The sequence below is a fragment of the Camelus bactrianus genome, chromosome 11 (assembly GCF_048773025.1).
Source record: "Camelus bactrianus isolate YW-2024 breed Bactrian camel chromosome 11, ASM4877302v1, whole genome shotgun sequence".
Lineage (NCBI taxonomy): Eukaryota > Metazoa > Chordata > Mammalia > Artiodactyla > Camelidae > Camelus > Camelus bactrianus.
In genome coordinates this window covers 47656316-47669773 of record NC_133549.1, presented here as the reverse complement: position 1 = coordinate 47669773, position 13458 = coordinate 47656316, and the positions used below count along the sequence as shown (strand labels likewise).

At 38.6% G+C, this 13458-nt stretch overlaps 1 protein-coding gene across 6 annotated transcripts in view; it reads right to left on the bottom strand.

Moving 5' to 3' along the window:
* The window catches only part of CPEB3 (cytoplasmic polyadenylation element binding protein 3), a 164725-nt gene that overhangs the window by 57118 nt on the left and 94149 nt on the right, over positions 1 to 13458 (bottom strand). For all 6 annotated transcript variants that reach the window (XM_074373958.1, XM_074373954.1, XM_074373959.1 and 3 more), the window contains 2 exons: positions 11103 to 11270; positions 9355 to 9444 (listed from right to left, as the gene is read on the bottom strand). In XM_074373958.1, the coding sequence (XP_074230059.1) occupies positions 9355 to 9444; positions 11103 to 11270 (258 nt within the window). The remainder of the gene's footprint in view (positions 1 to 9354; positions 9445 to 11102; positions 11271 to 13458) is intronic.

Genomic DNA, 13458 nt, shown 5'->3' with positions numbered 1-13458 from the left:
GTGTCACAGAAATTAAATTGCTAACTTTTATATAAAATCCAGCCTTGTAAATAACAGCATAACTTATCAGTTTATATAGTTTAAACCTATCCTCCATGCCCACAAATGATAAACACTAGCAAAACAAACAACAAAAAAAACTATTTCCTTTATAATTCACCAGGTAAAAATAGTATCAACTATTGGTCTGCCAGGTTCAAGCTTATCTAATAACAGCTGTGTGCTCTTACGAAAAGACACTTCACGTCTTTGAGTCTCAGTTTTTTAAAAAAGGTTGTATTAGAATGAGACTTTCATTAAGGAACTTTCTAGCTCTAAAATTTGATGGGCTCTACTCTGCAAACAAGTAATGAACTCATCATCTGCAAAGATAAAATTCATCCACTTAACAAATATCTGAGGGCGAGCCACTGAGGCAGGTGTGCGAGGTGCTGAGTGCAGAACAGTGAGCAAAACGTAAAAATCTCTGCGCTCATAAAACTTACATTCCAACTTGGAAAACTGACAGAAAAACACATACAATTTTTTTTTAGGTCATGATATGTACTTTGAGGAAAAATAAAATGAGGGTAGGAGAAATAGAGAGCAAGAGGGCAGAGGGGCTACTATGTTAGACAAGAAAGTCAGAAAAGATTCTCTGCTAAGGCGACATTTGAGCAGGAGTCTGTCAAAGGGAAGAGAAAAGCAGCCCATTCAGAAATTTGGGGGAAGCTGGCTTCAGACAAAAGGAAGTACTAAGGCCCTGAGAAGCTTTAGTTTACCTCAAAGAACAGCAAAGAAGTCAGTGTGGCCAGGGAAGGGAAGGCAGAGAACGATACGACATGATGTCAAGTAACACCCAAGATTCAACAGATGAGACCCAAGAGAAAAAGGTTTAAACGCTTTAAGTACAAGATTCATACCACTGTGGTTCCTGGTTTCTGCAGAAGTCCATTTATTCCAAACCCACAGGCAAAAAGGTATGTCCGCAACTGCAGTGTACCATTTATCTGACTTGGAACTAAGCAAAAAAATGCACTGCAGATGTCCAAATTAGCATAAACTTCATAAAGAAAATTGCTTTGGGAAGCCATGTGATAGCAAATCCGGAGTCATTAAGATTTTCATTTCTTTTAACTCTGGTTAAGCTTCTGCTGCAAATTTATCCCAAAGAAAATCCTATGAAAGAAAAACTATACACAGGGATATATTAACAGAAGCATTATTTATAATAGCCTACATGACCCACAAGCAAGTAAACTGTGGTGGAACAATGGGTTAGGCAGTCACTTAAAAAATATAAAAATTAACCAGAAACATGGGAGAAAAGAGAACAGAAAACTGTATCTCTGCTATTATTAACCCTCAACAAAAAAAGATATATATGAATATAGACTAGAGGAAAACAAAAACGATGACGGTTGGCTCTGCTAGGGAGGCAGGATTACTCTTACTGCTTATAAAATAACACTTGCTCACTTCAAACCAGATTGCTCTGTACTGATTCTACTACTTCATTACAATATTAAGGCCTAGAATTAGGATAACAATAGAAATGACTGTGATCGTGTACTTGACAAGAGGGCCACACGCATCTCTAGTCCAAGAAGGACTCCTCAGTGACCCTGCGATATCTGGTGGTGCTGGCTGTTCTTTCTTGAAGCTTCTTTCCTTTAGCCTCCATAGCCAGACACGCTCTCAGTCCCTCACTCACCCACACTTCCACTGCCATGTCCTCTTTTTCTTTCTGGTTCCTCACAAAATTTGCTGATTAACTGCTTTTCGTTTTCTCCCTCTTCTCTGTAAAGATGACTCTCAAGAAACGTGTATCTCCAGCTCCCATCTCTTTTCCCAAACTCTCTAGCCACCATTCCAATTCCCCATTAGGAATTTCCACTCCCATAGGATGCTCTAACATGCCAAACTCTACATGTCTTTAATCGAATCAACACGACACCAAACTGGTTTTCTTTCTACTGACTCTTCTCCATTCAACAGCAGCGTCATGATTCTCCCACTCCGGGGAAGGAACTGCAGCACAGCCCTGCCATCAAATCTATCGTCATCACGATCTGCTCTACCACTGAGACCCCTGGCCTTTCTCTCCTCATTCTAATAATACCTCAATGCTACTATCTTAGGATTTCATTGTCCTTATTACTTCTTATGAACTTGATTACAGAAAATTCCTAAACGGTTTTTCTGACTCTGGCTAAAAAAACCAAAACCAAAACCAAATAAAAAGTCCAACTTCCCCTCTTGCTTTAAAAAAAAAGAAGTCTTCAATGATATCTGGACACTGAAAGTATTCTATGTGCACTATCTCATTTAATCCTCATAAAAACCCAGAAGTGGTATTATTGTTTTCATTATGTAGATTAAAAAAAAGAGAAAAGAGGTTTAAAAAGACTCATAATCAGCCCAAAGATATAGCAATGGAAGTGACAGAGCAAGAATCCAACCCAGACAGCTTACTCCAAAGCCTGCATTTTTTTTTTCTTAATTGAAGTATAATTGATTTACAATGTTGTGCCAGTTTCAGGTGTACACAAAGTGATTCAGTTATACATATACCATATGTAAATCTATTCTCTTCCAGGTTCTTTTCCATTACAGATTATTACAAGATATTGAACATAGTTCCCTGTGCTGTATATAGTAGGTCCTTGTTGGTTATCTATTTTATATCTGTTAATTCCACAACTCCTAATTTATCCCCTCCCCTTTCCATTTTGGTAACCATAAATTTGTTTTCTATGTCTGTAAACCTATTTCTGTTTTTAAATAAGTTCATTTGTATCATTTTTTTTTGATTCCATATATAAGCATTACTATATTGTATTTGTCTGACTTACTTGCTAAGTCATATGATATTTGTCTGACTACTCTCTCTGACTTACTTCACTTAGTGTGGTAATCTCTAGGCCCATCCATGTTGCTGCAAATGGCATTTCATTCCTGTGTATGCTGAGCCTGTACTCCTGACTTAGGGGATATTTATTTCTCAGGAAGGTCCACAACAGCTAGCAGGCACCGCCCTTCCCTGCTCTAAGGGATTTCCCTCTCGTTTTCTGAGAAATCCCCTCTCTTCGTGGAAGTGCCCATGGGGAAGCTGGGCTGTGAAGAGAAACCATACATAACACTCTGGAGTCTTACAAAAAGAAAGCAACCAACACACACACACACACACACACACACACACACACACACACACACACACACACACGAATAAATAAGACGTATAAAAGAGGCTAAAGGACTGCTTGGGAGAGTGGGGCTGGTAGCTCTGCCCTACTTCTCCCAGCCAGGATTATCCACAGCTAAATGGCACGGGAGTGCCTGCCAGCCAAGAAGCAGCCTGGGCTTCAGAGAGAGGACAGGGTGAGTGGGACCCCTCCCTGGAGCTCAGGGGGTAAGGCACAAAGGAATTAATTAATTAATTAATTTTAAAACCCGTAAGGGCTTGGGCTGGGGCTTAGGGCCCCTGGGGCCTCTTTCCCTTAAAAGAATAGATTCAGTGACAGGCAGAAAGAATAACAGGGAAAACACAAAATCCAAAGCCACCTGGCCTCCAGAGAGCCCTACTGGGCCTCAGTCCTCGGCCTGGCAGTGAGGCTACCACATAACCCCGCCTTAATTAAAGCCTGCCTTGAAGACACCTACCTCCAGGCCATCCTTATTGCCTAACGACAACAGAGTGGTGCCATATTTAAGAAATTTGGGGCGCTGAGGTCAGCCTTTTTGGGCTAAAATCCCAGTCCTATCATTTAACACAGGACTATGGATGAATTACTCTCCTCTAAGCCTGTTTCTTACTCTTTAAGATGGGAATAATAAGGGTGCCTACCTTGTGGAGTTGGGAAGATTAAATTAGATTAAGTGTAGAAAATGGTAACCCACTGCCCAGTTCACAATGAGCCCTGAGTAAATGTTAGCCGTCCCAATTATCATTATTCTAGCCTCCTGCAATTTCTGCCTCTTCTTTTCCTGTTCAGCTTTTGAGACCAAGGTCTTGCACAACCCACAGTAATCTATTCTTCCTCTGGATGCAGAGAATAGTTTTTACTCACTTGTCATTAACTGTAAGTTCATCTGTATTTCAATAAAAATAACATCACTCATAAAACCTCCTGTATGCTGGGGCTATTTTAAGCACTCCACATGGATGTACTCATTTTAACCTTCATCACAACCTTATAAAGTAGGTACTCTTATTATCCCTCTTTCGCAGGTGATGAAACTAAGGAAAAGTAAGGTTCAATAGCATGCCTAAGGTCAGACAACTAATACGCAGGGTAGCTCAGCAAGTCTGTTCCAGAATCCATGCTCTTTACCATTACTTAATGTTTCTCATCTGTATTTTCATGTCTTCTCTGGAAAACTGCAGCCTTCTCAAAAACAAGAATGATGTCTTCTCTAGATCCCCCACAAGGCCAAACAGTAGACTCTTCCACGGACTGATGTGCAACAAATATTAGATGGACTGATGTCCCCAGTGCTGCATGACCATTTGCACCAGGACCTGGGCCCTCTGTTTGCATTTATTCTGTTCTCTCACCATCCCTTTGCAATAACTATCTTCAAATTACCTGCACACAAGCTGCTATGTACATAATGCTGTTAGTAAGTATTTTGTATGAAAACAGGATTCAGTTCATGCACTAACATTTGGGAGATCCTCTCTTTCCAGGACTCACAATTTCAACTCTACTATTTCAGAACTAAACAGCATGAGAATGCAATCTCAGGAAACTTTTCCTCAATATTTTGATTAGAACTGGATTTCTTTTCATCATCAAGAACCAAATATAGAAAACACAAAACAAGATTTTGCTTCAATCTTTATCAACAGCTATTTGAAAGTATTTTAAACTGCTATTTCTACTTGACCCAACTTCATTCTCCCTCCACCTCAAAGACAAACACCATACAAATGCCTTTACATCTGTCTCTGGGGGACTAAAGCAATTCAAGGAAGGGAAAAAAAAATACTTCTTCAAGGCTTTCTTTTGCATCATTTTCTTCTCCCTCAAAACTTTCCAACCACACTTCCTTCATTTCTTCAAAGGTACTGAAGCCCCTTTCACACTCACTATTTCCCATATGGTACTCCTCTGCTTGGAACTTCCTTCCCTACACTTTCTAGCTAACTCAATTTTCAGGTTTGCTGTTTTCTCAGAGAAGCTCTCTCCATATCCCCAATCCAAATCTATGTCCCTTTTTTTAAGTCACCACACTCTCCATTTCTCCCTTAGAGAACTACTAGTCTGTAATTAATTGTGTTATTCTGTGACTGTTTGACTATTTTCTTATCTCCACCATGGGACTGTAAGTTCATGAGGTCCGAGAATACATCCTGTAGAGATGCAGTCTGACTGCCATGCTTTCTGATGCCTTCCAGGTTCTCAGTGGTGCCCTGGAGGACACCAAGCAACCACCTGCTGTGGCCCACAGACAAATTGATCCAGAGGGCTCTGCATCCACAAATAGTTGATCAAAGGCCTCAGTGGCCTCGTGCTGGAGAAACTCACTCTCCATCACCTCCTACTACTGGCCCAACAACACCTAAGGGGACAGCTCAGGTGCTTGGCCACTGTTTCTCTACATGGATACTAAGCTCTCCATAGTCCACTAAAATGGTCATAATTTTACAAACCCTACTCCACATCTGTACAGGTAAACCTGCTGGATAAATGAATGATTCTGTTTATTTCATTAGGTACACACTTTCTGAGAAAAAGGCCGAAAGATTTAACAGTGGATATTTCATGTTTTCCTCTCTACTTACACATAAGACTAAAATGGGCAGCCAAAGAAACTGCACCTTATAGCCAAGCTGAGGTGACCTAAGAAAAGTATCACTGGCAAGAAGGGCATCACCAAGAAGGCACTGACCTAAATTAAAACCTAAGGAATTTAAGGAAAAGTAGAAACAGCATGAGGGGGCATTATTAAAAGGCACAGAACAGTTTGGGGTGAACTACTTAGATGTTCCCAATGTTCAAAGCAATGGGCATGGATTCTCAAAGTTACTTCAGTCTTGGAATAACACCAACATTTCTTTAGGTTCTCCCAAAATAGGTCAATCAGACTTTGGCTGAGAGCAAAACACAACAGGAGCCAACAGTATAATTATTTCTCCTCCTTGACCCCAAAATCACCAGAAAGGCAATCTGCTCTCTGAGGATGCAAGCTTGAGGACCAGAATCAGAAGATCCAGATTCTCCTCTTGGCCTGGCTCTCACTAGTCCATCTCAACACTCAACCTCAGCTATAAAATAAGGGCCCCAGCTCTAATGCTGTACATTGTTACGCCATTACACAGGCGTGGGACCCACACCACAGAGTTCACAGAGCTGCTCGACTCCGTGCTGCTCATACCAACCCGAATGCTCTCTCGTCATCTCTCAGTAACAAATTCAAGTAAGATATTGTAAACATGGCATGTGCACAGAAAAGGCAGGCAAGAATAATGTGGGTCCAGAAACCATTAGGCTTAAAGCACGACTAGAGGAGTAAAAATATTTAACTTGGAAAAGAGAAGACTAAAGAGAAACTGATAGTCCGTTAAGTACCAAGAGGTAAATGTCACAATGACTGGCTCTGTTTTACTTTATTGGACACAATTGATCAGTGGGTAAAGACTGCAGGGACGCATTTGACTCAGTAGAAGAAAAAATTTAATAATTGCTTAGGCCCGCAAATATACAGACTTTCTCTGAAATCAACTGCCTCTTTTGTTCTGAATGTCTCAGAAGCTAAATGAGCAATTCTCTGGGCCATTTTAGAACAGGAGTCAATAAATTCTCTGTAAAGGGATTTTAGGGCCACATTTGGTCTCTGTTACCTATTCTCTGTGTGTGTGCTTTTACAACCCTTAAAAATATAAAAACCATCCTTAGCTCCCAGGCCGTACAAACAAAAACAGTCTGCTGACCCCTGTTCTGCTGTCCAATAAATACATGAGTCATTTACGTAATTTAAAATTTTCCAATGTTTACATTTAAAAAGGTAAAAAGAAACAGGTGAAGTTAATTTTAATATATTTTATTTAATCCAATATTTTCCCCAAATTATCATTTTAACATGTAAACAAAATTACTAATGAAATCTTTAACCTTTTTTAAAAACTAAGTCTTTGAAATCTAAATGTAGACAAACAGGAGAGATGACCTTCCAATCAATACTCAATGCTAATGAATGACTGCTGGGACAACTGGCATGCTATCTAGAAAAAATAGCTGGATCCTTTCGAGGCTTTACTCCATTATAAATCCCAGACAGAAATGAGATTTCAATGTAAAAAAAGTAAAATAATAAATTCCGATGGCCAGTAAAAGAAAAACAATGCCAAAAAAGATGTTATTTTAACCATCAGATTGGCGAAGACTGAAATCTCCTGATCCTCAATAAAACTGAGTTTTGTAAATCAAATACCATTGATGGAAACATAAATGTGCATGATCTTTGTTGAGGGCAGCTTGGCAATATGTCTAAACATGTACCTCACTTCTGGAAATTCACCCAAAGAGGCAATTATAAAAAGCAAAAAAGTGCAGGCACAAGGACATTCACCGAAGCATCATCTATGAGAGAAAACAACTGAAAGCAGCTTAAATGTCCATCAACAGGACTGATTAAATAAAATACGGTGATTAAGGATAATGTAGGCTTCTTATAGAAAGATGTTGACATTGCTGGGGGGAAATGCAGGCTATTAAACATCATGTATAGTGTGATCCCATCTACCTAAAATTTAAAATTTCATATAAATGCACATATTCATAAAGAGATATAAGAAGGATGTTTAATGAAATATATACTGTGATTACCTCTGATAGAGGCAGATTTGGGATAATATTCTTTGGACATGACCATAAATGCTTATCTTCATTTTTATTTTTTACAATGATCATCTGACATCTTTTATCCCAGAATCATTTTTGTAACCTTCTCAGAATGATTTTTTTTTCAACTGTAACTGTTAGAAATACCTTTCATACATGTCATTTTACAGAGTATGTTACATGTACCACAGTGTGGTGAGTACGTTCTTTCACTGAAGTAACACTGCCTTCGTTCACATGTGCAACCAGTATTCACAGAAGCATCCTTCTATACATGTGACTTCACAGAGTATGTGACATGCAGCACAGTGTGGTGAACTCATTCATTCACTGAAATACCACTACTCTGATTCAACAAACCATCAGCACTCTTTAAAACATGTTTTAAACATATGTTTCTTTAAACAGTGTCATACATGTACCACAAGGTGGTGAATATATTCCTTCACTGAAATAATCAGCATGAAGATTTTTATCTTTTTTGCTTACTATAAAACTTAATTTTAATTTTGCAAATTATTGGAGAGGATTAGCAGAAAAATGTTAAAAGCAAACAAACAGCCTTTATTTAGTGAGTAAACCATTTTCATAGGCTATAGAGAGAGTAGGGAGAAGTAGAAGTAACAAAGAAACCTAATAAACCAGACATAAAAGGAAGCCTTTTGCGGTTTCCTAGGTTGAGCTATAATTTGATCCCTATACAAGGCACAGGAAGGACAAGTATTTTGACTCCCCCGTCTTGTGGCATTGCTACACGCTAATACATACCAAAAATACAATTCCTTAGAGATGAAAGACATCCTTGAAACGTACAGAACATAACACAAGAAGAAAACTTTCTCTTGAGCTCAAAACACTCTTCAATATAAACCCAGGAACATACCCAAAATTACTACTATCAGAAAAGTCCCCCAGATTCCACAGAAATGATAAACTATAAGTAAAGTGATATATTTTCATGCCCTCATAAATTATCAAAAGAGCCTACCCAAAATAAAGGAAGCAAGGTCATGTGAAGAGTCCATTGCTAGTTTGCCCTCTACCTCTCAACAGGCTAAGTCACTTAAGATACAGACATGGATAAAGGTAATTTCATATAATGTCATTCTTCAGCCACTTGCTTTTCCAAGTCTGGGATTTATAAGATCTATAAAACCACAGGGAGGGCTATGGGATACAAATAAAATTTGACTCAAAATAATCTTCTTCTCCATTGCTGACATTCCTCAAAACCCTAGGTCTTCTCTCTCAATTAGTGGAAAGTTAGCACCAGGCTCATTGACAACAGATGCACAGGAGCTTACTATCAAAAAAATAGATGCCATGAAACAATCAGCATGCTCCTGGGAGAACAGTCTCCAAGTAGAAACAGTCAAACACAAAAAGATGATCAACATAAAAATGTTTTCTTAATTGCGGGGAGGGGGGGAGTCAACAGCTATTTCAAGAGTTAAAAGGCTGCCTTTTGTTTGAACCTTCATGCTAGCTCTCCAACAGGCAGGCAGTGGAGATACTGTAGGTGCATTACCTTTAGGAGGAAAATACGACTTGCTTTCAGCTTTGTGAGGCCAGTCTACGACGAGAGGTCCAAACCTGCGGAAGCTGGCAGTGATCTCATCTACAGAACAAAGAAGGAATCTTAGCAAAAAAGAAAAAAAAATACTGCAAACAGAATATCATAAAACATGTCTTTTTATTTGAAAATGTTTGGAGAGCTATTTTCTAAAGCATTTTTACAGAAGTTCAAACTTACTAAGTGAAATACCATCGTTAAGGGGTTATTCACTGTCAACCATGCAGAATGTTTCTAACTATAATTCATTTCCTTTCACTTCCAATAAGCCTGACATGAAGAATTTGGAAGAAAAAGAATCTGACATTAGCTAAGGTGACCTCTCTGTCAAGTAAGAAGGAGATTCTAAAAATAGGAATGTTCTCAGTTTTTAGGAAAAAAAGGCAAAAGAACATCAAGTGTTTAAGATATACTTGCACTTGCATGAAATAATCTCTAAAATCACTAATCTTGGGTTATTATTATTAATTTAAGAGTGTTTTAGAAATAGGTACTACTTTTTTGGTGAGGAGTAGAGACAGTAAGTAGGTAATTCTACTTAGGGGTAAGAAAAAGTTAAAAGTCAAAGTTCTCTTTCTCTCATACATTCCTAATACACAACCTGTAAGGAAAATGTTTCAAAAATTATAGCTTAACCCATTTATCTTTTCCTTCTGACTTTGACTTAAAGCAGAAGGTTATAACTAAGCTCCTAATCAGGCCTAAATTGCCACTCTCTCAGCCTTGATCAAACATTTTGTCTTAAAGAAAAAAAAATCTACAGATGAAATTAACACCAGTACGACAACAGTTTGGAGGGAAATGAGTCTCCAGCTGCGTACAACTTTAAAGCAGTAAGTCTAAGATAAACCTATTTTAGAGACTATTCTCCCATCATGGAAAAAAAGAAAATCACGACAAATTAGACAAACATCATAGCTAGAATAATGCTGGCAAAACAATTCTGTTTTGACAATGTTTTTATAGTAGATCTAAAGTCTATGAGAACTCCAGTTGTTTTTTTCCCTTGAGTTAACTTTGTCACAATTTTATTTCATTCATCCATTCAACAAATATTTATTGACAATCTACTACATACTGATTGGCTTTAGGCATAAGTGGAACTCACTTTTGGATTGGTAGTATCTCAAAAACATTACTAAGAAATGTTCTAATTAGTCTTCATTCTTTTAAAGGCAAGAGGGAGTTTTTCATTAACAGGGATCTACATTAAAGTATGAGATGCTAATGGTGTGATGGATATGAGCAAAAGCTCTGGAATCCAAGTGAATTTGATTCCAGCTGCACCATTAGCTACATAACCCTGGATAAACTGCTTCTTTCTGATCCTCAATTTCCTCATCTACAAAATGGAGCTGGTAGGAGACGCCTTATAGGACAGCCATGGAGATCAAATGGCATAATGCAACATAAAGCATTTAGCACACTGATGCGCTTATAGTAAGAGTTCCATAAATATTAGCTCTCATTATTAAATGTATCCCCAAATTAGTAACTAGGAAATGGGAAGCTGTTGGGAGACTGCTGTATATGAACAGCAGACCTGAGGTGCACCATCTATCACTCCCCCCATCTATCGAACATTCTCATCTCTGGACACTGAGATATGAATGTCCTAAAGCCACCTTGGAGAGGAGAGGCAGGGTCAGCTCACACAGATGACAGATCTGGCCTTTATAAAGTTGTTAGTGAATGCATAGTACCTTCATCGATGTCAGGAGGAAGGCCTCCAACAAACACCTTTCTAGAGTAGCGTTCTACTCGCTCTCCATTCTGACAGCGAGTGGGAGAACTTAAGCCAGATGACAAGGACTGATCGCCGTGACTGTCATCCAGGAAGGCATCTTCAAAGGGAAAGAGAGAAGACCGACCTGAAACAAATGTGGGAGTTTCTACGGTTAAAATTATTTTCCTGGAAAACACATGCTTTATTAGGAGCCAAAGCACAGAGTGAAGCATTCCAAAAAATATATCCTGAGCTGTGACTTTTTCAAGAGAATAAGTGACTGCAGATTACCAGGTCTGGACAAGTTTATACCACCATTTTTGTGTAAAGGTAGGTATACCACAGAAATGACAGGACTGGCATTAAGGAAGAAGCAACAAAAATTGCATCTGTTTTCGCTGCTAAAAAAAAAAAAAAATCACTACATTTTACTCATACAGTCCCTATCACTGCTATGAAGAGTATTCAGTGGTTATTGTTCCTTTCCCCGGGCATTTCTTAAAATAAATACAAAAGTAACCTCTATTCACAGATTTTGATTGCTCTTTATGGTGACCTCGGAGGTTCAGTTCTAAAGATTGGCCCTGAGAGCCGAGGGAATATTAAACTAATGACAGAGGTTGAAAACTCCTCTGACAGCCGGACTAAAAATGATAAAGTTTTCCCTGCCATTCCCAGCTACTCCAATTTGGAAATAAACATGTGCAGTAATAAAGGGTGGGGCAAGTAAATGAAAACACATGCATTAAGATGTAGGAGTATAGATGTGGATGTGGTTATGACATCTTTATTCACCTAACCTGTATTTCGTATCACTCAAGTTATTTTCATTGTTAACTCTAGAGCCAAACAAAGTTTGCAGAGCAAAGGCACCTACCCCCTCCACATGACTATAAGGAAGATGCCAGCAGTTAGAATCTGTTAATAAATCTAACACAGTAATGCCATCCAGCATTACAAAATAAAATCTAAGTTTAAAAAAAATATATATTTCCTGGGTAAGTCAGTTAGTTCCTAGTAAAACTTTCTGCTAGGTTCCACTCTAAAAATGAGCTATCTTGAGTGCTCTAATTTTTGAAAAAAAGAAAAATTTCCCTCTAAAATGAATTCATACACTCTTCAAAATAAAGGACAGTCTTCCCCATTTAGTCTATGCTGTCTATATTTCCCTGAGACCTAGGTTCTGCATCACTACAGTCAACTCTCTAAAACAGAATATAAATAGCCTTAGAAAAATACAGACCATTTATTTCTTTTATAAAAAAAATAGTTACTAATATAACTCTATTTATTTTATGAACAACCCAGGTGGTATAAGAAAGGCACTGTTTTGACGTTGAGAGTTAATAAATAAAAGGACCAAAGAATTTTTTGTTCAGCTCTTCCCAGCTTAGCTACAAAGAAACAGAACAAAATTTGTCACCTCGTGTCACCTAGCTTTTTGAGCCTGGCAAGGACAAATAATAGACAGTAAATTCTCATCCCTTGATGTCTCTTTTGTTCATTGCGGGTAAACGAACTAGGTTTGCAGCAACTGCAGGCAAAGTGAGCTTCCCAAAGACACCCAGTAATGTTCCCCCACGGCTGTCAGGTTTGCTTTTCATGTAGTCCACACTCAGTGAATTACATGCTTACTCTGACAGGCACACACCCCCATCAGCATTTCCCACATTATGTTCCTATCCCCACCCCTTACCCTCAACACTAGTAACATGAGATGCTCAGAAAACAAGAGCTGGTGGAGGACGGTGTCAAGAGAACCTAATAATATTGGAAAACACTGCACATCTTATGCCCGTCTCAGAAATTCACAATCCATATTAGAATACCCAGACTGGGAAAAATTCTGCAGTAAAATAGCTTCATCTTGCATTACCTGGATTTAAGATAAAGGGAACTTTAGCATACATACATAACTCAGTGGAAAACACTTGAAGAAATATTTATCCACATTCCAGGAACAGCAAACAAGTAAGATAGTTATTTGGAAGTCCCTGCCAATGAAGTCAAGTCTCGTGAGAGAGATAAGCAAGTATATAACTAAAATAGAGAGAGAAGTACGCAGAGAAGACTTTACCTAATGACACAAGAACACAATTTACTGTTCTTTGGGAAATGGGCAGGGGACCCTCAGAGGGATTTCAGAGGAGGGCAATTCTGAGCGGACTCTTGTGGGAGTGGGAGTTTCTAAGGTGAAGAAGAAAGGACTTTCAAAACAGCTCTTGACCTTTCCCTCCAAACCTGCTCCTCTGGCATTCCCTGCAATCTCAGTCAAAAGTGACTATTACCCATGCTCAATTCAATCTAGGAATCTAGGAGTCATCCTTGACGTC